At 34.0% G+C, this 27,538-nt stretch overlaps 3 protein-coding genes and 1 long non-coding RNA gene across 5 annotated transcripts; 3 read left to right on the top strand and 1 right to left on the bottom strand.

The window, feature by feature from the left end:
• Positions 1-1,423: 1,423 nt before the first annotated feature.
• On the bottom strand, positions 1,424-5,230 carry LOC124897141. 2 transcript variants are annotated; one of them, XR_007053783.1, is made up of 3 exons: positions 4,577-5,183; positions 1,763-3,908; positions 1,424-1,687 (listed from the first exon to the last, which is right to left on the bottom strand). It is a non-coding gene; the product is annotated as an uncharacterized LOC124897141 (long non-coding RNA). The 2 variants fall into 2 exon arrangements; XR_007053782.1 differs by having other exon boundaries at positions 1,424-3,908; positions 4,577-5,230.
• Positions 5,231-8,323: 3,093 nt separating this feature from the next.
• LOC107862686 lies at positions 8,324-12,856 on the top strand. The gene is made up of 4 exons (XM_016708321.2): positions 8,324-8,964; positions 9,861-10,292; positions 10,740-11,046; positions 12,408-12,856. Exons 1-4 carry the CDS (start codon positions 8,524-8,526, stop codon positions 12,548-12,550), a joined length of 1,323 nt encoding a protein of 440 aa, XP_016563807.2. The 5' UTR covers positions 8,324-8,523; the 3' UTR covers positions 12,551-12,856.
• An 880-nt stretch (positions 12,857-13,736) lies between these two features.
• On the top strand, positions 13,737-16,738 carry LOC107862685 (malate synthase, glyoxysomal). Its single transcript, XM_016708320.2, has 4 exons — positions 13,737-14,443; positions 14,827-15,152; positions 15,243-15,573; positions 15,890-16,738. The coding sequence occupies exons 1-4, from the start codon at positions 14,042-14,044 to the stop codon at positions 16,544-16,546; spliced, it is 1,716 nt and encodes a 571-aa protein (XP_016563806.1). The 5' UTR covers positions 13,737-14,041; the 3' UTR covers positions 16,547-16,738.
• Positions 16,739-21,388: 4,650 nt separating this feature from the next.
• LOC107862684 (malate synthase, glyoxysomal) lies at positions 21,389-25,215 on the top strand. The gene is made up of 4 exons (XM_016708319.2): positions 21,389-22,243; positions 23,110-23,435; positions 23,522-23,852; positions 24,316-25,215. The coding sequence occupies exons 1-4, from the start codon at positions 21,839-21,841 to the stop codon at positions 24,970-24,972; spliced, it is 1,719 nt and encodes a 572-aa protein (XP_016563805.1). The 5' UTR covers positions 21,389-21,838; the 3' UTR covers positions 24,973-25,215.
• The last annotated feature ends 2,323 nt before the right edge of the window (positions 25,216-27,538 follow it).

The following is a 27,538-nucleotide window of genomic DNA, read 5'->3' as shown; positions in this document are numbered from 1 at the left end:
ATACAACAGCTTTACCGAATCCATGGACAACCATAGAAAGATTATCCACACACATTCAAATCAAAACTTAAAAACAATTACCAACAAAGTCAAACTCTTATATCCACAAACATCAACCTTCCGCAACAAAGTAAAACGCAATGAATTAATTTGAAACATAAGCATTCCGTTCTAATCAAACAATCCATTCACTCGTAAACTATAATTGTCGCCGCAAAAGAGTTAAAACTAATAGTGTAAGTTGAGAAAAACAACAACATACCCAGTGCAATCTGATACAAGATAGACAAGGAAGACACTAACACACACCAAAACGGTCCATGATTTGAAGAACCGAGGACCCCTTTTGGTGACCCCTCTCGGATTCACTACACAATAACAATACAAGTACGATAACAACAAGATTCTAAGGTGTTCAACACCTATAATTAGCGAGCCACAAACTAAGATTACAACACAATAACAAGAACAAAAATGACACAACAAGGTCTCGGGTTTGGACACCCAAAACCCAGAATGAACACAACAACAATAATAAGATAGAATGATAGATAACTTGACACACAATGCACAAACACTATGAACCAAAGTGTATATTGAACACTAACATCAAGTTCTTACGGTGACCTCAAGGGAATGAAATCCCCAAGCAACCAACGTTTCAAAACGAGCAACCAACACAAGTGATTCCACACTTGTCACAAGTGATATCCACACTTGTATGAACACTTTCAAAGAGCTCTCAAAATATCATCTAAGTTATGACAAAATGACCTAACATGTTCTATTTATAGCCTAGGTTTCAACTTAATACAAAATGACTAGAATGCCCTTAATGAGCCAAGACAAAGGGGAGGCCTTGGAGTGTGAATATTGGATGGCTTTGGAGTGTTGGGACTTGCTCTCTACACTTCAAAGCTTGTTCCATTGGTTGGGCAGCCACCCGAGCTTGAGTCTTTACGTATTGGTCCACAATCACGATCATACTAGTATCATCCTCCCCTTTTTGAAAAAGAATTCAACCTCAAATCTGAACCTTGCAAAATAATAGGAAGGACAAGCAAACACAAGTTCCTCAAGGTATGAGAGTTAGGATTAGTGTAATCAATCATAACATCTTGCCAAGGTGGCTCAAACTTCACATACACCCAAACATCCCTCTTACCCGAATACCCTCCCAAGAAAGAGTCAACTAGTCTATCCACATAAGTGTGATAAGAAACAAGGAATAAGAGTTGTTCATCAAGTGGAAAACATAGACTCTTCTTGGAACAACAAATAGGCTTGAAAGCCGAGATAGGAAGGCCATAAATTCCATGCACATTCAAGTCATTCCAAAAGACATCCTCATCACCATACTTCAAATAATCACCGGGATCAAATGGGTGGAGTGTCCATAGACACGGGTTTAGGATGCATTTCCTTTTTCTAATACTACCACTAGTACAATCATATATCCCCTCTATACTAGCATGGTCTACAACAAAAACAACTAGAGGGTCATCCATAGTCAATCGGCCAACATGTTCAACATCACCATTTTAACACACAAGTTGGTCTTCATGACTTCCATAAGACAATGTACTATCACTTGCCACAATGGCCTCAACACTAGATGGATCAACTAGTGTATCGACAATCTCAAGTTGGACATTATCATCACCAAATGGAGGCATATTCGGCTCACCTAAAGACAAATTACCATTCACACTTAGTTAGCTACTAGCCTCATTCACTAGAGTGCAAGAGTTAGTTTGATTACCTTGTAACTCATGTGTAGCATGTCCACTCACAGGAACTTGATTAGGAAGACTTGGATTCTCTATCAAGTTATCCAACTCCTTGCAAAGAGAGCTTTCCGTCCCTTCCATTCTTCCTTCCACTCGGTCCATTATTTTTTCCATTCTCTCCATTCAACTACTAAGGTCACGTTTCATATCAATTATGGCAGCCATCAAATCGTTCATGGTCACCTTTTCCAATGCCATAGTTCCTAACAAAAGAAATTCTAAAACAAAAACACAAAAAACAACAAACTAGTTAATGTTAGAAAAGAAAACATCCTCACAAGCTCTCAAGCTCTCACACTTTGAAATGCCTCTCAATTGGCCTCACAAGTGTTGGTAACTCGTTTATACTCCAAGCAGATTACTTGGTACCAATTGGGGCTCGAGGTCGGAATAGATTCTCTTTTGAAACAACTCAAAGAAAATACGTACGGACTTGAACCAAGAAACTAAAGAAACTACAACGAATTTCAAAAAGATAAAAGCACACAAAGAAATGTAGACACGAATAAACGGACCCAAAAACTAATTTACAGCCTAGTAGACAATTACTAATTAGCAATAGAATCAACAAAATGCAACTAAGAAACAAAGATTAGAAACTAAGAAATCAAAAATTTGAGCTTAATTATGTTGCGTGAACAGTAAAACGTGATGACGTGGTAGCCACGTAACTGGTCACGGTCCCACACAATTTTAATCACCAACTTGAAGCTTTTGTCTTGATACAAGTTGGAATGGAAGAATTTGCCTTTTGGTGGAAAAATTCAAGTCTTAGAAACTTTTTCAAATTCACTCAAAAAGGAGAGACTTGACTTGTACTATTCCCACAAAACAAGGTCCTTGAAATATGAAAAAGTGATTGACAAGTCTTTGAAGTGATGTGTTCAAGTCTCTTCACCAACAACTTTTCAACTTTATCTTACACCTTTTTGGATCTATGTTATACTTTATATTGGTCAAGACATTTCAAGAACAACAAGATCACAACAATAATTTCTCAAGAACAACAACTCCACCAATATTCATCTCCAAGTCCACAACAATTGTACCACTCAGTCAAGAACAACAATATCAACCCATGGCCAACTTCAAGTTTACAACAAGTTAAACAACATAAGCTCAAACCTTTAGATCAAGACATTTTTAGTGTTGGTGAGAAAGAAACCAAAACTAGAAACAATCTAAACAAACAAAAGACTACAAGCTCTAGTCACAAAGAAAATGTCTCGGCCAAGACTACAACAAGACCCAACTTTCGGCCAAGAACAATCTCAAGAACCCTTCACTTTTTTTTTAATTTATTTTTAAATTTTTTTTTCAACTCTCAAACCCAAGATTGATCTTGTTAAAACAAAATCAAAGATGGCTTTGATATCAAATGATACAAGATCGACAAGGAAGACACTAACACACACCAAAATAGTCCATGATTTGAAGAACCGAGGACCCTTTTTGGTGACCCCTCTCGAATTTACTATACAATAACAATACAAGCACGATAACAACAAGATTCTAAGGTGTTCAACACCTATAATTAGCGAGCCACAAACTAAGATTACAACACAATAACAAGAACAAAAATGACACAATAAGGTCTCGGGTTTGGACACCCAAAACTGAGAATGAACACAACAACAATAATAAGATAGAATGATAGATAACTTGACACACAATGCACAAACACTATGAACCAAAGTGTATATTGAACACTAAAACCCAAGAATTTATACAAATAACATCAAGTTCTTACGGTGACCTCAAGGGAACAAAATCCCCAAGCAACCAACACAAGTGATTCCACACGTTACAAGTGATATCCAATTGTATGAACACTCTCAAAGAGCTCTCAAAATATCATCTAAGTTATGACAAAATGACCTAACATGTTCTATTTATAGCCTAGGTTTCAATTTAATACAAAATGACTAAAATGTTCTTAATGAGCCAAGACAAAGGGGAGGCCTTGGAGTGTGCATATTGGATGGCTTTGGAGTGTTGGGACTTGATCTCTACACTTCAAAGCGTGTTTCATTGTTTGGGCAGCCACCCGAGCTTGAGTCATTACATATTGATCCACAATCACGATCATACTTGTATCATAATCTCACAAGGTCGGGTCTGGGCAAGGTTTAAAAACAAATTCCCCAAGTCATTTAAAAAAATACAGCTAATACAACAGCTGTACAGAATCCATAAAAGAACCACTAAAAAGATTATATACACACATCCAAGTCAAAACTAAAAAACAACTAACCAACAAAGTCAAAACTCACAAAAACATCAACCTTTTCCACTCGATCCAATTCAAAAACAACCACATCAAATCAACACAGAAATCAAAAATCAAAAATTCAAAAAATCCCCCTTTTCCCCTCAAAATCAAATAAAGATTTCCAGCTTTACACCAACCCACAATCAAAAACCCACAAATCCAAAACCCCAAAAAAAAACAGAATCAGACAAAATCAAGAAATCACTTACATATATCAATTTAAAGAAAAAAAAACTTAAATCGAAAAAAGATTCCAACTTTTATACTGACCCATTATCCAAAATCCAAAACCCATAAATACAAAACCCCAAAAAACAAAATCACTAACATAAATCAATTAAAAAAAATCAACTTTACATCAATCCCTTATCCAAAATCAAAAACGCACAAACAAAAAAAAACAAAAAAAACAAAATCAATAAAATCACTAACATAAATCAATTAAAAACAATTAACGATCTAATAAAAACTCAAAAAATATATCAAAAAAATAGGGTTTGGATGTCGGACTTACAGTGATTGACTGGATCAAAAAAGGGGCAAAAATCGCAGAACAGATGAGAGGGAAAAAAAAAATAAAGAAAGAATAAAGAATTGTGATTCAGTCAAATGAAATGTTGCTTTCTAAGCTTAAACTAACTTACGTGCTAACGTATCTTGTGGCAATTTACATCACAAAAAAAGAAAAAATAGGATTTGAATTTTGTATTTTGTTTAGATAAGTCTCCTTAGAAGATGTGTTAAATTAATCCACAAAAAAATAACTCGTTCAATCAAATCAAGTTTGAATGATCTGTATTAAAAAAATAAAGTTAAAGAAGTTGCTTCGTCTTATTCTTAGAATTATTTTTTTTATTTTATCACTGAGAATCCACACTCAATAAATTGGACTCATGTGCTTATTTATCAGTTTAGACTGATCCATTTTTACCTATAATTAACTCATTCAAATTCAATTTATTCCGCTCATTTTGAGAGGATGATAGTTTGTTTGTTCCTTAACCATCATCGGCGAATTACTACCTACTAGCAAATGGGACAAGGTTTACATAATGCTTTAAGGAATCCCCTTCGCCCTACTTTTTTTTTTTTTTTTTTACCATCGAATAGAAAAGTGATTTCATTCTTTTAGAATATTTTAAATTAATTTTGAAGTGAATAATAAATTGATCGACTGTGTATGAGAAAAAGTTAGAAATATGTCAAGCATATTGAAAAATAATTAAAATATATTCCTCTCTTATTTAAGGAATTTTAATTGTTCTTAGCATTAAAATAATAAAATTAGAATTATTTAATTGCACAAGTATAATTACATCATTAAATTTTTAAAATTTTAATCATATTTATATAAAAACTAGGAGTCAAATTTCTCATATTGTCTCTCAATTTAGGAAAATGACTTATTAAAGTTACTTATCTTTTTTTTTCACACCAATAATATCATTTAACTTTGTGCATTTTCCTTACGAACTAACAATCGTTAAAATAATCTTTATTCTTTGTAAAAATATGAACAAAATCATATTTTAAGTTAAATCATGAATTTAAATAGTCTTTATTCTTTTATTTAAAATAGTAATAAGCCTCCAATTATATTTCACATTTTTACTTCATTGCATACTCCCTCTATCCCTTTTTATTTGGACACATTTCATTTTAAATGTTGATTAAGAAATCATAAATTTAATGAAAATTTTACTATTTTACCCTTTAGCAATATTAATGATATGAGCATAGAAATGAATATTGAAATTGATATTGTTCACATTTTAATGTATACTATGAATTGTAGGGATATTATGGAAAAAACTAATTAATTCTATTTCGATCTAGTAAGTGATCAACTAATATGAGACATTTATTTTTAGTAAAACGTCCAACTAAAATGAAACGGAGATAGTAATGAAATTTAAAAAGACATATCATAATATTAAAAAGCAAAAAAAATAAAATTGAGTGATGTATTTAGTTTTTAAAATCAAGTTGAAGAGGTAATATAGTTTTTCCCAAATAATATTACAAAATTGACAAAAAGAATATTTAAAAATTTTAATATTTTTAAATTACACAATGCTTATATGAATTTTTCTAATTTTATTTGATGTTGATTGATTTATGATATTATCACGATGTCCTTTATCAATATTTTAAATTTATTATAGAAATTCTTTAAAATATTTATATATGATTGTTTTTCTACTAGCTAGAGAGCCGGGAGGTTGAAGGAATTCACCGTCTTATATATGAATTATGAATTTTCTGAATAATTTTTAGAAGAAGGTAACAACTAAATTTAAACTATTTTATCAAAAAATAAAAATTAATCATAAAATAAATAAATAGAAAACGTTATTTTATTATTGAACTCTTAAGTATCAATCATATTTTATGGTGGACTATGTTATTTTAATATTACAACTAGAAGTTGAATTAAAATTACACACACTATTTTTATAATTAAAAAATTATTAGTATTTCATATTATTAAAGAACACGGATCATTCCAAATCAAAAATGAACTTAAGGGATTATTTTTATTTTTTTTAAGAATAAGGATTATTTTAGTAATTATTAATTTATAAGAAAAATGTACAAAGTTGAATAATATTATTGGAACAGAAAAAAGATAAATGACTTTAGTGAAATACTTAGACTGACAATATGAGGAATTGAATCTAAATTCTAGATGTTAATGTTTGAACCGTTGTGTTTTTATTATTAAAATTTTATTATATGGAACAAGTAAATATGGACGAAGAAATATAAACCAACTAAAATAAACTGAATGAAATACTTATTTACTTTTTCCATTTGCTTTTATGTGGTATTATTTGACTTATACGATATTTAATAAAAAATAAAAGATTAATTTGCAATCTAAAGTAATCCTTGTATCCTTAAATATGTAAATCATTTGATTAAAGATAAAAATAAAATTTTAAAAGGCATGTATACCTTACTTTAATGAGTTCAAACATTACACTAAATAAGATATTTGATTAAATAATAAAGACGAATATAATAATTAAATTTAGTATTTTTTTTGAGTATGTAAAGATGTATAATTTATTTATTGAACCTAATCTTTACCGAAAGTATTTTAAAAAATCGATCGACATTTATCTACCATTTGTAAAATGCAACAAAACAACACAATGATAGATACATCAAAATAAGACAATTAAATCTAATCTTTACACACGAAAATTTTCTCAAAGTCATCCGACACTCATCTACCACCTGTAAATAATAACAAAATAATACGATAATAGAGATATCAAAATAATACAACTAAACCTAACCTTTACATAATTTTTTTTTCAAGTCGATCAAAATTTATCTATCATCTGTAAACTACAACAAAATATTACGATAAAATTAATATCAAAAAAATACAATTAAACTTAAAGTTTATGCACAAAAAATTATCAAAGCCGATCGAGATTCATCTACGAACTGTAAAATACCATAAAATAATAAACTAATAGTGAAATTACAATAATACAGTTAAACCTAACATTTACCTAAAAAAAAATTCAAAGCCGACCCACATTCATCTAGCATATGTAAATTAAAATAAAATAATAAGATAATAAAGATATAAAAACAATACAATTAAACCTAACCTTTACATAAGAAATTCTTCAAAGCCAACCAACATTCATCTACGACTTATAAACTATAAAAAAAAAATATATAATAGTGATCACAAAGCTTCGATTGATCCAACTAATTCTTATCTAAACGAATATTTTAACCCTAAATAATGATTTTGAATGAAAACAAAGAATATATATATATATATATATATATATATATATATATTGATATATAAACACATGTTGAATTCTATTGTGCTGACAAAAATAGTGAATAAGTTGATTCAATTGATTGAATTAAGTTAGATGAGTATCAATCAATTATATTTGCCCAATAGGCAAATTGATTTGTTCTTAGTTTAACGTACATCTCAATATTTATAGAAATATTTCCTTAATCAATAAAGTCTTATCCTATGAGTATTTTTTTAATTGAACAATAGAAAGAAAAATATTAATTAATTCTCTTACCATATATTTTAGGAGTCTCTTATATTTTAGAAAAAGTATTAATTAATTCTCTTACGATATATTTTAGCAGTCTTATATATTTTAGGAAGTCGATATCGATATAAATTATAGATAAAAAATAATAAATATTATGATTAATTTTACTTTTATCGAAATTTAAATAAATAGAAAATAGTAGATTACCTATTGGCGTATTTTTTTTAAAGCTGCACATAAATTATTTGAACGGAAAAAAAAGGAAAGTGCAGCTTTTCAATCTGGACTGATGAAAAAGACTTAACAAATCCAGAATTTTGTCGACCCATAAACCCGCCGATCTCTCGGTTCACTAACATATTCTTGTCAAACCATTAACGATCTCCCGCTTTTTCAGCCGCTAATCCCGGCAATGGCCGCCGCCGCCGAGTGCCGTCCACCGGAACCCGGTGCCACCGACGACGACAACTCGATACACGTGTCACTCATAGACGCTATTCAAATCTTCACTGATCTCGACATTTCCTTAAACAAACTCGAACGCTTCCTCCGACTGTTAGGTTTCTGCCAGCACTCCGTCTTCAGTGCTGCCGTATCCTGGCTGGCGTTTATTGTCTTCTCCATTGTTGTTCCTCTTCTCGTAGCGTACTTTGGTTACTGCACTAATTGTGAACTGTATCAGATTAATGACTTTGAGGTTGAGGTTCTTGTATGTCAGTCTGTTGCTGCTGCTGTATCGCTTTTGTGCATCTCGCATAATCTCCGTAAATATCGCATCAGGAGATTGCTTTTTGTGGATCGGTATCATGGTCAGTTGACTCAGTTTAGTGAGCTCTATCTTAAGAAGATACGGGTAAGTGTTCAATACAAGTTTAGATTAGAGTTCTAGGGTCAAAAACATGCCTAAGTTATCCCTTTTTTGACTTTTATACCTACTTTACCAAGTGTTTATCGAAATACACTTCGACTATCCATTGTTCAATTTTCCTGCATGAGCAATGAGAGCAATGATGATATTCCAGGTAGGGAAAGTGAAGAAATGATAGTTGAGGGGTGCTTTGATAAACATTTAGTCATATTTCAGGTAGGAAATGTGAATAACTGATAGCTGATATGTGTAGTAATAAACATTTAGTGATATTTTGTTGAATCGCAAGGGTTCACTACCACTGAAGGACCAGGTCCCTAAGAAGTAATAAGTAACAGCAAAACAAGCAAAACAAGAACGCAAAGTAAATCGGCACACAGTTTTTACGTGGAAACCTCTTGCTCAAGGGAGGAAAACCACGACGTGTACTCACAGGATTTCTCTATCCATTGTTCAATTTTCCCGTATGAGCAATGTTGATATTTCAGGTAGGAAAAGTGAACAAATGATAGTTGAGGTGTGCTTTGATAAACATTAGGAAATGTGAATAATTGATAGTTGATGTGAGTAGTGATAAACATTTAGTGATATTTGTGTTAGGAAAGGTGAATGAATGATAGTTAAGGTGTGTTCGATAAACATTTGGTAATAGTATGCGATAGCTCAGGTATGAAACTCCAAAAAGTCGGGATACTTTAGGTGTGTTTTTGGCACTGTTAACTCTGTGATTATTGTCAATCTCACATTAAATTTTTTGCACAACATTGAATCCGTTATTTGGGGTTCATGTTCATCAGCTATTTATTTATTCAGCCTGTACTGTAAAATAAAAAATCATTATCCTAGTGAACGTCTAATCTAAGGTAACTTGTTATTTTCAGGTCTTTTATTATTTGGTGGTTTCGTGGATGACAATTTTCTTTTTGATGAAGATAGCTCGTGAAGTCACTAGAGCTGTGTCTCTTTATGATGGTTCTATATGGTGGTCAATTGGAATTGTGGTTGGTTCACTTGTATCATGGGCATATTCTACCATTATTTTTATTGTGGGAACAGCTCTGTTTCATCTGGTTGGCAATTTGCAAGTTATACACTTCGAACATTTTGGCGAGCTTTTGGAAATGGATATGGATGTCTCAGTTTACATCAATGAGCATATGCGTCTGACCTATTATGTGTGTAAAATTAGCCACCGGTTTAGGATGTTCCTCCTCTTGGAGTACTTGATAGTCACAGTAAGTCAATGTATAGTTCTATTACAGACAACAACAAACCAAGGAATCGTCAACTTCATTAATGCTGGTGATTTTGCGGTAAGCATTATGATATTAAGTACCAATCACATTCTCATTTGCTTTCATTATCAAGTACTTTAATTGTCTTTATGCACCAAGAGATAATCTAGGAGTTTAAGATTCAAATTTTGTAAATGTTAATGCATTTACTCATTAAGTTCAAATCCTCCTCATGATTGGCTTTGCGGTAAATTTGATTGTTCAGGCATTTCGTCTTCTATTCCCAGGTGAAGGCTACCATGGCAATTCTACTTTGAATTTCTCGCCAATTTAGTTTATACGTGGGGCTGAAAAGTGCGTTCGATATCGTTGAGACTTGTGTATCTAGACCATCAAATCTTGTGCTTGTGTGTTTTCTTTGTCAACTTAAGAAATAAAACATCATATTAGTGGTTATTCTCATCCAGAGCATATTAAAATTGTTACTTGGTTGATTGTATTATTTTCATTGAACTTCATATTCAGGTAATATCAATTGTTCAACTGGTTGGACTACTTATATGTCTGAATGCAGCTGCAAAGATATCACATAGAGCACAAGGCCTTGGAGCCATAGCGAGTAGATGGCATGCACTAGTTACTTGTAATAGCAACGATGGTTCTGTCTCCGAACTTTCATCTGATAATCGAAATGTTGAAACACCAAAAACAGTGGGCCAGTTATCTGTAAATTATTCAGAAGGTGATTTGGAGTCCGCTGATGGTTTGCTTCCACCCACAAATGTACAACTCACTTCTACTATGTCGTCATATCACAAGAGACAAGCATTTGGTATGCAAAACCAAACTTTTGCTGAAACTTGCGGTGCTTATGCTTGTATTATGTTCCTATTATTCCCAAATAACAAGAAAATTTTGCAACTTTAATGATTTGATTCACTGAAAAACTAATATCTTTTATTTTCTTTTCCAGCATGTAGGATGTATGTTTGTTCAACAAATTGTAAACTGAAATAGTAAATAGTCCACATTGTCAGAATGATTGATATTCCTGTATAATGCATATGCCATAGTCTTTTCTTGAGATCTCGTTTGTTACCTTCCTGCATTTGATTGGTTGTGTGAGTTCTCTTGCTAAAATTATCCATGAATGACAATAAAAGTGACAGTGTTAGTGTGCCTAGTTCTTTTATTCACATGTTTGCTGCTCTGAAATCATTATCTCTTTAGGATACCAATCTGTCCTCTGAAGTGTCTTCGAATGCATGCCTATATTGGTCTTTAAAAGACATAACATGGTTTCCTGATCATCAATACCCTCTCAAGAAACTTCAGCATAACTCTTTGAAGCCCCTACAGTAGAACTACTTCGTCGGTATCTCATCCATAGATCTATTAGTGAAGTGTTACTCTGATGCTCTACATCTAAATCTTCATTTTTTGGGATGTCATATTTTTCACAGTTTGATAGCTTTTTTTATTGCAAATGTACTGAAAATTTACAAGGTCATGTATCTTCTTGTGTCCTCGTAGAAGCCAAAAGACACTATTTGGCTAGAACTTGCTCCCTTATTTAGATAATTTTGCTCAAGTATGTTCTATTGCATTGGAGTTCGAGTCCTGCTAATCACGAGCAAAGTCAGATGAATTAAGGTTCTATTCTGCCAGAAATATTAGATTCTTTATGACAAACTGCATTTAGTAAAAATCTCAATTGCCTTTACTTCTCCAATACAGATTACCACTTAGTTATCAGTACTAGTCTGACAAGTGGGGAAGCCCCTAGACGAAGCGAGTCTCATAAGATTAAACACTTCCAAGTTAGTAAGAGTTGATTATACAAGTGCAGTGGGCATAATATTTATGATTGTATATATGTAAATTGTAATGGGACAGTGTTGCATCCCTTGGTTTATGGTTGTGGGACCTTTAGAAAAGTAGATTTGGAAGCAGGACATATGCTATGCACAATATTGGCCATTGTATTTTATGTATCTCATAACAAGTGACAATTTAGATTCATCTTCTTAGATCACCCAACCTTCAATTACATCCCCATTTCTTTGCTTCATATGCATATCATTCTTGTTATGTTTCCATCAGATCTACACGAACTTCTGCAGTACAATCTCTTAATATTTTTTTTTTTCACATAGACAGCAAATAATGTCTAGTTTGCTTTTATCGTTGCAGTGGCTTATGTGGAGTCTAACCCTGGTGGTTTTAGCATTTATGGATGGAGGGTTGATCGATTACTCATTAACACGCTTTTCTTCGTTGAGATGACGTTGGTTACTTTTCTTCTCGGGATGACTCTAACGGTAAAAGTTAGGTGACATATACCAGACTGCATACAAGTAACTCCAATTAGCACTTCATGTGCATTGCAGTTCCCCTCAGCTTTTTATTCAGGGTATAGTTAGAGCTAGTAACCTTTATTTCTTTTTAATGAAAATTAATTACTAGAGTCCCATATATTTTGGATACCACTTTTTATCTTGGTCCAAAACATGGAGATTTCTGTATACAGCTAAGTTATTCTTGTTTTCTACAAAACACAAACTATATCATTCTTGATCAGAGCAATGTTGTTCGATCTCTGTAATACTAATACTAGCTTATATAGAGATTACCAAGTGTGAGATGCTGCCTCAGTGCTTTATTATTGAAGAGTCGTTTGGTTGGGAACAAGTTATCCCGGGATAATTAATTGCGTGATTAGCTAACTAATAAACTTATCTCATCATTGAGGTATAAATGGTGGGATAAATAATTTCTTGACTAACTAGTACATCCAACCAAACATAGATAAAATAATTCTACACATTATTCCGGGACAATAACATAGACGTCACAACACATACCTATATTATTTTGTCATGCCATTCAGGCGCACCATGATTGTCATTTTCCATTTTTGCCTGTCTTTTCTTTCTTTCCTTTTTGGAGGGAGTGGGAGTTGGTGGTTGCTTATGTGATCCAAGTTGGTGGCTTGATGAGTCTTAGACTATGAACCTCTGTTCCTATATACACGATATACAATTCACTGCTAAGAACCTTTTACCTCAATAACTATAAGCTCCGATATATAATTCCAGTAAAACAAGGCACTGTAACTAATCAGGGTCGACCTGGTTAATCTTATTTATTACTTAAAAGATTTTCAAAACTTCTTTTCTTTCTTAAATGTCAAGACAAACAATGCACCTAAATTGAAACCGGGAGGGAAATATGTTCTCAACTATCTTTATTGTTTAATTTATGTCCTTGAATATTTTTTGTAAGGGGATGTATCATATACAAACAATTCACTTGATGTGAACCGTTTGAAATGATCAAAAAGACAATAATAAAAATTAGTGTTTAATTTATGTCCTTAATGAATAATAAACAAACAAATAATTCACTTGATAATTTTCCTAAACAAACGTCAGAAAGAAACTCCAAACTATGCCACTTGTCAAACAAGTCAGTCTTCTTTTCTCAAATACTTACAATATCCCTAACAAATTCCCAACTCCCGAGGCTGGCACAAATATCAAAAAGACACCCCCCCCCCCCCCAGTATTATCCTTGTTTTGAACATATCAAGAAGCACGTAAGGAAAACGATCACCTACTGCATGATCCTTTTATCATCTGACGCACATAATGCCATCCTATAATTTATCATCTAAATTTAGACCCATAACGATAAGCTTTATCCCCATTACAATATTATAAAGGAAATCATGAAATCAGTACCTATCCACATTATTATAAATTTCACCAATCTATACCTCTTGCATTACAACAACCAGCCAGCTACTAAAACTGTTTCTTGAAAAAATGGTTAGCTTTGAGACATTCCTTACACCTACTAACACTGTTCAGAAAAAGAGCAGTGGAATAATTGGTTATGATGTGCCTGAAGGGGTGGACATTAGGGGAAGATATGATCCTGAATTTTCCAAGATTTTAACTAGGGATGCTTTGACGTTTGTTGCTGATTTGCAAAGGGAGTTCAGGAACCATATTAAGTATGCTATGGAGTGTCGAAGAGAGGCTAAAATGAGGTATAATAATGGCAGTTTGCCGGGGTTTGATCCGGCTACTAAGTATATTAGGGAAGGAGAGTGGGTGTGTGCTCCTGTGCCGCATGCGGTGGCTGATCGGAGGGTGGAGATTACTGGACCAGTTGAGAGGAAGATGGTCATCAATGCTCTCAATTCTGGTGCAAAAGTTTTCATGGTACGTAAACAATCCCCTCACACGAGTTTAGTTTCAGTGTAAAGTAAGCTTAAAGTTGCCTGCTATAACGAGTTAAGATTGTTGATAAGTTGAACCAGTTCATTACCGTGCCAACATGTACGTAAATTGAACTTGTGCTTTCACGATACAATTATAATTAATATTTGTAAAAAGTACTATTTGTTTAATGAAGGTTCACCTGATTGAATTGATTGAGATTAGAGCTTGTTAACATAAACAATGGCTTTATCAACACTTCATTTATTCATTTCAGTTCATTTTAATTTCAGTTGTAATTTACTACACATTTTGGTATATTCACCAACAGTAGTTAACCTGAGAGTGATGCATTTGATAGAGTTTACTGATATAACATTCCACAGGCTGACTTTGAAGATGCACTGTCACCAAGCTGGGAGAATTTAATGAGAGGGCATGTAAATTTAAGGGATGCAGTAAATGGAACAATAACATTCCATGATCAAGCCAGAAACAAAGTGTATAAACTGAACGATGAGATAGCTAAGTTGTTTGTGCGTCCTAGAGGGTGGCATTTGCCAGAAGCTCACATCTTCATTGATGGTGAGCCTGCCACTGGTTGCCTTGTCGACTTTGGCCTCTATTTTTTCCATAACTATGCCAACTTCCGCAAGACCCAAGGACAAGGACTTGGACCCTTTTTCTATCTTCCCAAAATGGAACATTCTAGGTTAGTAGTGTTGTATGTTATTAGTTAATTTAAGCAGTTTTGAGAATTATACTCCAAGAGAATATAGCAATTCTTGTTTTGTTTGGACAGGGAAGCTAGAATATGGAACAATGTGTTTGAGAGGGCAGAGAGATGGGCTGGAATTGAGAAAGGAAGCATTAGGGCCACTGTCCTGATTGAAACACTTCCCGCGGTGTTTCAGATGAATGAAATCTTGTATGAACTGAGGGACCATTCTGTTGGTCTCAACTGTGGTAGATGGGATTACATTTTCAGCTATGTCAAGACTTTCCAGGCTCACCCCGATCGATTGCTCCCTGATAGAGTTCAAGTTGGCATGGCTCAACACTTTATGAGGAGTTACTCCGACTTGCTCATCCATACCTGTCACAAGCGTGGCGTCCATGCTATGGGAGGCATGGTATGTTAATATCAACCCCTTTTTACCATCTTATGTTCTTTTAGTTCATCACAGTATGTTGATCCATGATTACTATCGATTCCAACTTTATTTTTCCGAGTTGAAGAAGACAATCCGAACTAAGGCAATTGTTATGGATTAGCCCTTGACATTACATAATTGTATTATTAAGATTTAAGACTATGAACTCAATAACATGACATAAATGCCAACCATATGGAAAAGGAAGCATTAGCATGCATTTAAGTTAATTTGGAATCGTTTTGATATATGATCAATTCGATGCACACTGGCTTTTGTTGTATCCTTGAAACAGGCAGCTCAAATTCCAATCAGAGATGATCGAGCAGCTAACGAGGCAGCATTGGAACTTGTAAGGAAGGATAAGCTGAGAGAAGTGAAGGCAGGGCATGACGGAACATGGGCAGCTCACCCTGGCCTAATTCCAGCCTGCATGGAAGTGTTCACCAACAACATGGCTAATGCTCCTAACCAAATCCATTCCATGAAGCGCCCAGATGCATCCGTCTTAACTGAAGAAGACCTGCTGCAGAGGCCAAGAGGGGTCCGAACCATGGAGGGCCTCCGGCTGAACACCCGAGTGGGAATTCAGTACTTGGCAGCCTGGATGACAGGAGCGGGTTCTGTCCCACTTTACAACCTCATGGAGGACGCTGCCACAGCCGAGATCAGCAGAGTCCAGAACTGGCAGTGGCTGAAATACGGCGTGGAATTGGATGGAGACGGACTTGGGGTGAAGGTGAACTTGGAACTGTTTGGAAGAGTGGTTGAAGAAGAAATGGCTAGGATTGAAAGAGAAGTTGGGAAGGAGAAATTCAAGAAAGGAATGTATAAGGAGGCTTGCAAGTTATTCACAAGGCAATGCACTGCACCAGTGTTGGATGATTTTCTGACTCTTGATGCCTACAATAACATTGTCATGTATCATCCTATTGGTTCGTCCCGACTCTAAATCGATCAATCAGGTGTAGACATGTATCCCAGCAATAATAGTAGGAAATGGAATTTGGCCTTTGAGAAGATGGCTAAATTATCTTATGCCTCTCTTATTCACCTTTGCTTTTCAATCACTCCGTCATCAGTATTATTGTGAGTACTGCTATCTTTCCATGTAATAATAATAATAATAAAAGACAATTGTTCATTTTTTGGTCCTACTTTTCTAGTACATATGTGAGAGGAGCCTTAGAGTAAAAACGTCTGTCGTCATATGACCAGGTGGTTACGGGTTTAAGCCTTAGAAACTGCCTCTGGCAGAAATACAAGGTAAAGTTGCGTACAATACACGGTGGGGTCTTTTAGGAAAAATCACAAAAAGTAGCATGCTTAAGACTATAATTACAATAAATAAAAATACTTTTGTAAAATTACAGTTTATAGTAAGAGTAGCATAGGCAAGCGCATGTTTTACTCTCGCTACTTTACATTTTCTTATTTTCACTCCACTATTTCACCAACTCCAAATATAGTCATATCTTTTACCTTCTTTTTTTTCATCTTATTTTTCTATAATTTTATTTTTTTTATTTTATTTTATTTTTATTTTTTTATTTCCACTATATTTTCTCTCTTCTATTTCTCTTTTCTTTTTTTTCTCTTTTTCATTTTTTTTCCTTTTTCATAGTTGAAGATAATTATCTCCATGATTTTCAAGATTTCAATATAAAACATCGTTACTGTCTTTCACTCTCTTATATCTCAACCTTTTTTTTTTTATTAGTTTTTTTCATCTTATTTTTTTCTTTTTCATTTTTTATTTCCACTTTATATTCTCTCTTCTATTTTTCTTCTTTTTTCCCTTTTCGTATCTTTTTTTTCTTTTTCTGTTTTCGTTTTGTTCTTCTTTTTCCTATTTTATTTTAATTTTTTTTCTTTTATTTTTATACTTCTATTTCTCTTTCTTCCTTTTTTCTTTTTCACTTCTCTTTTTTTCGTTTTTTTCTTTTTATATATATTTTTTTTTCATTTTTTTACTCTTCTATCTGTAACTTTTATTTTGAAAAGACAAATATGTATATCACATACACATATTCAAAAAACATATAAAATACATAGTCATACAGATCTGGATATGTATTCAGTACAAAACATACATATGTATTTACAAAATACATATCATATTCATATTAAACAGTAACAAACATAACTATACTATATATCTTCATATGTATTTGCGAAATATAAAGGTGACTCATATAAAATAAGAATAAACATATGGATCAGGTATGTATTCTGTAAATACATATGCAAAATACGGTGTTGGATTTGTCTTTAAACTGTACATACTATGTCATTTTAGAGGGTAACATATGTACTTATTTGTTTTCTTTTACTATTTAAGATATGTATCATGTATTGTTTTATTACCTATATGTATATGTATATAATTGTCATTTTTGATATAAAGATTTTGTGTCCTATACGTTTATATATACATGTGAGTCAAATATGTATTTCTGTAAATACATATGCAGATATATTTGTATATTTTTTATCGTAAATACATATACAGATCTGTATGTCTATTTATTTTGTATATTTTTTGAATATGTATATATGATATAGATATTTGTCTTTTAAAAATAAAAAATAGAGATAGAAGAGTAAAAGAAAAAGAAAAAAAATAGAAAAAAATAAAGTTTTAAAAAAAAAAAGGGAAAAAGGAAAAAAAAAAAAGAAAAGAAAGATAAATAGAAACTAGAAATAGAAGTGTAAAAATAAAAGCGAAAAAAAATTTAAAAAGAAGAGAAGAAAACGAAAACAAATATGAGGAAAATAAAGAGAAGTAGAAGAGAGAAAATATAAAGAAATTAAAATTTAAAAAGATAAAAAAATAAAAAAAATAACAAGAAAAATAGTTAGAGATATAAGAGAATGATTTTTTGAAATTTTGAAGACCATGAAAATAATAATCTTCATATTTGAGTTTGATTTGGAAAAGTAATCTACTAATTTAAATAAGAGTAATTTATGGAAATTTAATTAGATGGGATAATTATTCCTTATTTAACTCAATTAATTTGAGTAAAACAAGGACAATAAATCTTGTTGTATATGTATTTGTATAGCAACTGTTTACATAAATACGAAATACAATTTGTTATTTTTCGTAATTATGAAACTGTTGCTATAAAAGTTACAATTAAGGCTCTATAATTGTTATTTCTGAAATTTTTCCTTTTGTTTTTTTTCCTAGTACATGTGAACCTCTAACTCCAAGGGCCTTTGTGTTCTATATGTGCATGGCATTGTAAACCTCGAACTGTTCATGTACTCTCGGCCCAAATTAACTACCCATCAGCCCATTCCCATGTAGCCCATCTCCTTCCCTTGCAGCCCATTTTTCGAAATCAGTTACCCACTTCCCCATGCAGCCCAACCCAATCCCGGTTTGTGGTAGGTGATGAAAGCTCAATTTGGCAACTAATTGGGTCATTTTCCTCTATCGGAGCATTTTTCACGTGAATTGCTTCACTTTAATACAGCGACATGTCCTCCTTATTTCATTTATTCGGTGATCCGTGATAATATCTAAGTAATAATAAATAGTATAATAATTATTTCTTTAGTTGGATAAATATTAGGTTAATTTATCTTCATTTTTTCTTTGTTTTTGTTTTCAAAGAGACAACAAAATATAAAGATAAAATATTAACTAACTATTTTTACACTAATAAAAATATAAAAAAAGCTAAATAGTTAGACATACTTGAGATAAATACTAAAATCAGTAGTATATTTCTTAAAACCTAACTTAGTGAAAGAATATATATCTATATACACACACACTGATTATTGCCAAATTTTTTTTTAATCAATATAGCAACAAAAAGAAGAGAAAAATTTAAGAAAGAAACAAAAATAAAGGAGCAAAGATGGCTTGTAAAATTAGATTATACAAAAAAAAATGAATAAAAACATTTTAAAAATGAATGAAATTAGATTTTGTGAAAATTACGCTATATCTACTGAGAGAAAATATTTATGTCACATACCCTAATATAAAATATTCTACAACATTATACTCGATTTAGTCCATAATTAAATATAATCACCTTCTATATTATTTCTAATTAATGCTTTCATATGACGTAGTATTTTATGTTGGGCCGTATAGATTTAAAAATCTCCCTTTCACTTGTATTTTTGTCTATGGCTCTGGTTTCGTTTCTTGTTTGGTTTAGTCACCATCTCCATCAATGGCACGTTCTATTTTCTGAAATTCACTGGACACGAAATTTCTTCCCAGCTGGCATATTATGGCTTTCCTATGTTCATGGCCCAGATATGTGGGCACTTATTCTTTATTCACCATGTTCTATATGGCCCCCCAAACTTATTTTTCTAGCTATGAAATTGGAAATTCAAAAATTCGTACCGTCCGAATCAGATGTGGGTCCCAGATTTAGATTCTACGTGTCCCGCAGTTTTAAGTTATGAATTTATATTTATACTGTAATTTTAATGAAATTTTTTACGTATAAATTTATGTTCAACATCGAAAATACCGTGAACTCGGTACAGACAAGCTGCATTCCGTGTTGATTAGATAGAATTATTCCACCCATCTACCAGACTCTATATATTCAAGGATAAGTTCTGCCCCACCTACCAAGCTATATTTCAATGAATCCATATTTATAGAATTATAGTATCTGAGTAATTTGTAATTTGCCAGCACCTTTTGGCTTATGGAAAAGGCAGTAGTCACCATTATGCGGCATTCCGCAGAAAAAGATGTTTGCACCCATGCAATAAACTTTCTTTTATCATCATTATTTGGTAAAAAGTGTAACAAAACTATACTCATTTAGGAAAATGTTTATCCCTATTTAGTAACTTACATATGTGTTTATGTTTTACTATTACCAATTAATATGAATATCACGATAAACAAGTAAAAGTGAACAGAGAGAGCACTAAGCAAATCAGGTGGATGTGCTGATATTTGGTTGGAAGAAGTAGTCATCAAAAGTATCAAGCATTACAAGAATTTACTATTTGGCTCCTTGGATTTGGAAAAGACTTTGATAAGTTGAGAAGTGGAGCATCGACTTCTCTTTGTTTCAACTAGTATGCCCCATTGCTATCTACTCTTAGCTAGCCAAGGAGAAAAAAAAAAATAGAGTACTGTATAGTACGTAGTACTTTTCTCTCTTATGTTTTTTTTAAAATCCACGGGATACCTGCCACCTTCCACCAGCAACAGGTACCAGATAACTCTATCCACCAAGGCTAGAATAGATGGGAAGAAAACACCTAGTGTTTGTTTAAGCTGGAAATTAAACTTGAGACCTCATGGTGCTCATCCCAACTTCATTGAACACTAGGCCACACCCTTGGGTGCTTCTCTCTTATCTTATTAAATATATGATTACTGGGTGATTATAGGGTCATAATCTTTGATGTTGCCAGTCATTAAAGTTAAAAACACTAATAATGAGTAGTTACGGTGTGATACTAAACGCATGAATATAAAATGACAAACCTCAAAATAAATTAAGTATATCAGGACACAAGCTAGAAGATAAGGGCCTTTAGAACCAAATACATATTGATAAGCTTTGCTAAATATCTTATAAAAGAAATCTCATGAAATCTGTAGCTATCCACAAATTATAAGCACATGTCGATAAGCTTTGCCAAATATATCCCACATATTATTATTATTCTCAGCCAAAAAAAAATAAAGAAAATCATGAGCTCAGTAGCTATCCACATCACTGACAGAGGGGGTGAATATTTTTTTCCTGTTATGTTAAGGATTTACATAATTAAATATACACAGCATAATAGCTAATATTTAATCTATGCATGCCATATAACGTTCCAGCTAAGGTTGTTCATCAGACCACCTTTCACCTAAGGTGGCTCCACTCATGATTCACATATTACAAATTTTACTAATATAAGCTCCTATTTCACTATAGATTTTCAAGTAGAAACGTAAAAATTTGAGTTTTTAAAGTTGCGTTAACATGCATTTTACTTGAAAAAAATTTGAAGTTTTAAGAATGGAAGTAAAAAAAAAACGAAAGAATGATCTAAGCCGGTTTTCGAGAACTTAAAGATATTTGAAGATCAAATTTTCACAATCTAATCAAATTTCATGGCCATAACGCTAGCTAAAGCTCCCATTTCCCCCCTATAAATTGGAGCAAGCTGCAAGCTAGATTGTTGAGAGAGGGAAAAAAAGAAAGTAGTACATTAACTGTTTATTTGAAATTACCAAAAGAAAAAAAGAATGGCTAGCTTTGAAGAAACATTCCATCAACCCAATAACTCAGTTCAAAAAAAGAGCAGCAGAATTATTGGTTATGATGTGCCTGAGGGAGTGGACATTAGGGGAAGATATGATCCTGAATTTTCCAAGATTTTGACTAGGGATGCTTTGCAATTTGTTGCTGATTTGCAGAGGGAGTTCAGGAACCACATTAAGTATGCCATGGAGTGCCGGAAAGAGGCCAAAATGAGGTACAATTGTGGAGGTTTGCCGGGTTTTGATCCGACAACCAAATACATTAGGGAAGGAGAGTGGATGTGTGCTCCTGTACCACAGGCGGTAGCTGATCGCAGGGTGGAGATTACTGGACCACCCGAGAGGAAGATGATCATCGATGCCCTTAATTCTGGAGCCAAAGTTTTCATGGTATGCTAAACCCCCCTATCACATTTCGCTAACATAATGTATCCATTTCTTATTTTCCTAAAATGTCCAATAGCTTCAGAGAAGTACTGCGATGATAATAGAGATTAGGATGACGACATCGAGTTAAATCACGTCACTTAAGAGTAATGAAGAGTATTAAGTCAAGCAATGCATGCTACAATGAGTTAAAACTTCTGATAATTAAAATTAAGACCAACTTTAATGTGTATATAAGGTAAATCCGGTGTTTCACAATACTGTTCTTACTTAATATCTCTCTCGACTCAAAGTACAACTAGTATTGACGACAAAATTTTAGCCTTAAGCTTTAAGAAAAGGGGAATGAAAAATAAAGGAGAACTCGGGTAATCCACGCAGCCATTGTAACCAAATTTAAGAGACGTGATTTTTGATACAATAATCACCACTGTAACACAGGATCATACGTAATCTGTCATGTATGACTAACAGTTAATAGTTGAATAGAAGAATAAAAATCCAAAAAAAGCCAGTGTTGAGGGAAATAATATGAGCAAAAATAAAGGTAGCACCTGAACCTTCACACCAACAACAAACCCAGTGGATTCCCACCAAGTGAGGTCTGGGAAGGGTAAAGTTTACGCAATCCATATCACTACCTCAGATGAAGTAGAAACAAGATGGAATAACACACCAATAGAGAATAACAAAAAATAAGACACCCACAGAGTAAACTATAAACTACCTATCCGAAAAGCACTGGACCTTTATGTAAGCAATTAACCTCAATCTGGAGTGGAAGCATATCTAGAATATGTGCATTTTGTTTTACTTCCTACATATCATAGTGATGCAGTTGTAGATTTCACCAAGATAATATTCCGCAGGCGGACCTTGAAGATGCACTGTCACCAAGCTGGGAGAATCTAATGAGAAGCCATATAAATTTGAGGGATGCAATAAATGGAACAATAACATTCCATGATCAAGCCAGAAATAAAGTGTATAAACTGAATGATCAGACAGCTAAGTTGTTTGTGCGCCCAAGAGGGTGGCACTTGCCAGAAGCTCACATCTTCATTGATGGTGAACCTGCCACTGGTTGCCTTGTCGACTTCGGCCTCTATTTTATCCAAAACCATGCGAACTTCCGCAAGACCCAAGGACAGGGCTTTGGACCCTTTTTCTACCTTCCAAAAATGGAACATTCTAGGTCAGTTGTGTTCTTGTTAGTAAATTTATATAGTCTTGACAATTATATTCCAAGGAAATGTAGCAGTTTTTCTTTTGTCTGAACAGGGAAGCTAGAATATGGAACAATGTGTTTGAGAGGGCAGAAAAATGGGCAGGAATTGAGGAAGGAAGCATTAGGGCCACTGTCCTGATTGAAACACTTCCAGCTGTGTTTCAGCTGAATGAAATCTTGTATGAACTGAGGGACCATTCTGTTGGCCTCAACTGTGGTAGATGGGATTACATTTTCAGCTATCTCAAGACTGTCCAGGCTCAGCCAGATCGCATTCTCCCAGATAGGGTTCAAGTTGGCATGAATCAACACTTTATGAGGAGTTATTCCGACTTGCTCATCCACACTTGTCATAAGCGTGGCGTCCATGCTATGGGAGGCATGGTAAGTCTATATTATTTCGGTTTCTTTTTTAATTCTATGTTCTGTTAAATAATTTTACATAAGAATATTTGCATTATTAAGACTAGGAACTCAAACAAATTGCATACATGTCAACTATATGGACGCTAAAACATTAGCACGCTAGTAGGATGTTATTGATGTTAGGAAGTATGCACATGATCATTCCGACATGAGCCATGGAGGATTACAATAGGAAAGACTTTAGTGTTGTTGATATGTACGAAAAATCCTAAGCCGGTTAGTGTGTTGGCTGCAACTTTGTCGTCCTTCGATACTTATGACTATCAACCAAACACCAACTTTATTTTTGGATAAGTTTGACAATATTTGGAAGAAAGAAAAACATTTGGAGTAGTTTCCAATTTTTTCAGTAGGCTAATTTGGAATCTTATTGTACATGATCAAATTGATGCATAATAGCTATGTTGAATCCGTGAAACAGGCAGCTCATATTCCAATTAGTGATGATCCAGAAGCTAATGAGGCATCATTGCAACTTGTAAGGAAGGATAAGCTGAGAGAAGCGAAGGCGGGGCATGATGGAACATGGGTTGCTCACCCTGGCCTAATTCCATCATGCATGGAAGTCTTCACTAGCATCATGGGCAACCTTCCTAACCAAATACATACCATGAAGCGCCAAGATGCATCCATCCTTGATGAAGAAGACCTGTTGCAGAGGCCGAGAGGAGTCTGTACCTTGGAGGGCCTCCGGCTGAACACCCGAGTGGGAATTCAGTACTTGGCAGCCTGGCTGACAGGGGTTGGCTGTGTCCCTCTTTACAACTTCTTGGAGGATGCTGCCGCAGCTGAGATTAGCAGAGTACAAATCTGGCAGTGGCTGAAATATGGTGCGGAATTGGATGGAGATGGATTTGGGGTGAAAGTGAACGCAGACCTGTTTGGAAGAGTGGTGGAGGAAGAAATGGCTAGGATTGAGAGAGAAGTTGGAAACGAGAAATTCAAGAAGGGAATGTACCAGGAGGCTTGCAAGTTATTCACAAGGCTATGCACTGCCTCAGTCTTGGATGATTTTATGACTCTTGATGCCTACAATTACATTGTCATACATCATCCTATTGGATTGTCCCGGCTCTAAATTTTGCAGCTTCTCTTAGTTGATACTTTGTTGTCTCCGTATTATTATTCTTTTGATAAGGTGAGATAATTTGTTGTCCCTGTATTGTTAATTAGTATTGCCATCTTCCCCCAGTAATTATGAAACCAATAATATTGTCTTTGAGGGGATTGATGGTTATCAAAAGGCTCTCTAGTTCAACTTTGGTTTTATCTGTTATTTGTATCTTTTCAATGTAATATAATAAAGGAAATTGTTCTTTTTTGTAGTCCTCGTTAATTTTTTAGAATATATCGTGTTCGAACATTTTTCAAGTGTTTTGTCTGTATGAGCATACCTGAGTGCCTGAGTGAGCTAAGAAACATGCATTTTAACTTCACTAACACTAGCTGAATTCAAAATACTATAGTCTATGCTAACTTTTATAGTTCCACGCATAATCTAGAGGATTTTCAGCTCAACCCTGATTAGGTATTACGCGAGATTGAGAACTTCTACACTCCGCTCCATACAACAAAGCCGGCCGGATCGCAGCTTTATAGAATTTGCCTTTGAGCTTGAGGGCACCTTCTTATCGCATAAAATCCCCGAAGCAAGCCTCCATTTCATCCAACCTGCCCCAATACGGTGAGAGAAATCCACATCAATCTCTCCATCCCCTGAATCATAGACCCAAGATTGAGCTATTTATCAACCCGGATCCCAAACATAGCCACTTAATCTGATATTGAGCTGCTTTGCCAATACTAGTCCAGGCACATTCATAACAATACCTCCTGCACCAGTAAGAACCTTGTCCTCAAGGTTCGAGTTGTAAAGACTTGCATCAACATCATTGTCAAAAGTCCATAGCTGAACGTACAAAGAACTTCCTCACATACTCTGAATACTTGACAGACCTCGCGACACTACTTTGGTGTCCACAGAATCTCCTTAGCAGTGTCCTGCAAAGCCATAAGAGCCTTGTAGCTTGCTACTGCTACAACATTGGCTCCAGTAGCCTCACAGAGAATTTGTAGATGCTTGCATAATTTTGTCACTCTCCTGATGGCCACATGGTAGTATTCCCATGTGAGAAGGAAAAATATTTGACTCTACTTTCCTGTGTTCCCTTACTACCAGGCCACATACACCGTCACAAACTGCGGTTAGGAAAGTGAAGTAATATTTGTAGCTCAGAAACATTTTCTGCACCAAACATGGGAATAGCAACTCAAAGGCATGATGAAAAAGTAAGCTGAACCCTTGCATACAATAAAACATTGTTTTGCAAGGTACAAAGTGATCAAAATGTGTGTTGACCAACTATTTTTTTTTTGTTCCTTAAGTGCTTCAATATCAGTTGTGTGGGTACTTGAGAAATTCCTGAAGCACCTCGTTGCAGCAAGCAAGACAAGTACCCCAAACCAAATGCCATAGAAGAAGCAAATTTCCTAGGGGCTATACGATGAGCCAACTTGAACGTGTTCACTGAAGGCGACATCTAGAGCTAGATAACATTTCACTTCCTCCTTAGGATGAAGAAGGAATAATGTCTTGATTACTGTTAAAAGCAGAGGAATAGCTTGGGAACACCCTACATAAGAGCAAGCAGTAAAAGTAACTCTAAAAGGTCCAACAAGATTGATTATCGCCATTTAGTAATCTGATCTTGTGAGTTCATATATTGGAAGGCCAGTACTAATAATAAGTTCCGTCCATGTTAGACATCTTCACAAACTCACTCAGTAGCATCTTTTGCAGTACAGACAAAAGATCACCCCATTGCTTATGCCAGAACACGAAAGGAATGGGCTGAGATCACCACATTGCTTCCAATGTGTGAATTGGCATTGTAGCTCCAACTCTTTTCGCTGCAGACTTTCATCAAACACTAACTATGTCTGCAATATTTTCGACACATTCAATCCGAATCATCTGCATATAGCTTGGGAGCATTTTTTTTATAAGACCAAAAGGTGCAGGAAGTTTAATTGCGTTTTGAAATCCATTTTGCTATTTATTTATCAAACATTAAATAGCCTTAATTTGATATTGGGTCGGTTTGTCAATAATACTGGTCCAGGCTCGTTCATGACTCTTTTCTTTTTTCTTGCTTCTTTAAGGCTGTAAAACAAAGTGTTTAGTTTCCATGAAAAATAAAAAAATTGTAGAGGGTGATGAAATTGAAGTGTGTATTGAAGGAAGTGGAGATTAATAACTATTTCGATGTTAATTGTAGTGTATGTCTAGGGGAATGAAGGTCAACAATGTATGCTTCACTCATATATGTCTCAATTTTTGACAACACCACCTTTGGACATAGTGCTAAAATATGATTCCACAAGAACTATGTCAAATTTTAATTAAAATTTATAATTTTTTGATGTGGTTAAAAGTTCATTTTGAAATAGTTAAATTTACATCTAAGGGATTGAGTTTTTTTTTTTTTGTTTCCCAAGACATCCCATGGCCGGCAGCCATCAGATTAATCCCCTGTTCCTCGGTCAGCGCACTAAATTTAGGAAATTGATCATGGAGTTTCTCTGCTCACCGAAGGTGGGGATTGATGAGAAAAAAACAAATAGTTCAATTTATAAACTTTGTT

The sequence above is a fragment of the Capsicum annuum genome, chromosome 3 (assembly GCF_002878395.1).
Source record: "Capsicum annuum cultivar UCD-10X-F1 chromosome 3, UCD10Xv1.1, whole genome shotgun sequence".
Classification (NCBI taxonomy): Eukaryota; Viridiplantae; Streptophyta; class Magnoliopsida; order Solanales; family Solanaceae; genus Capsicum; species Capsicum annuum.
The sequence above is the reverse complement of the archived record's forward strand: the minus strand, read 5'-3'. Positions and strand labels throughout refer to the sequence as shown.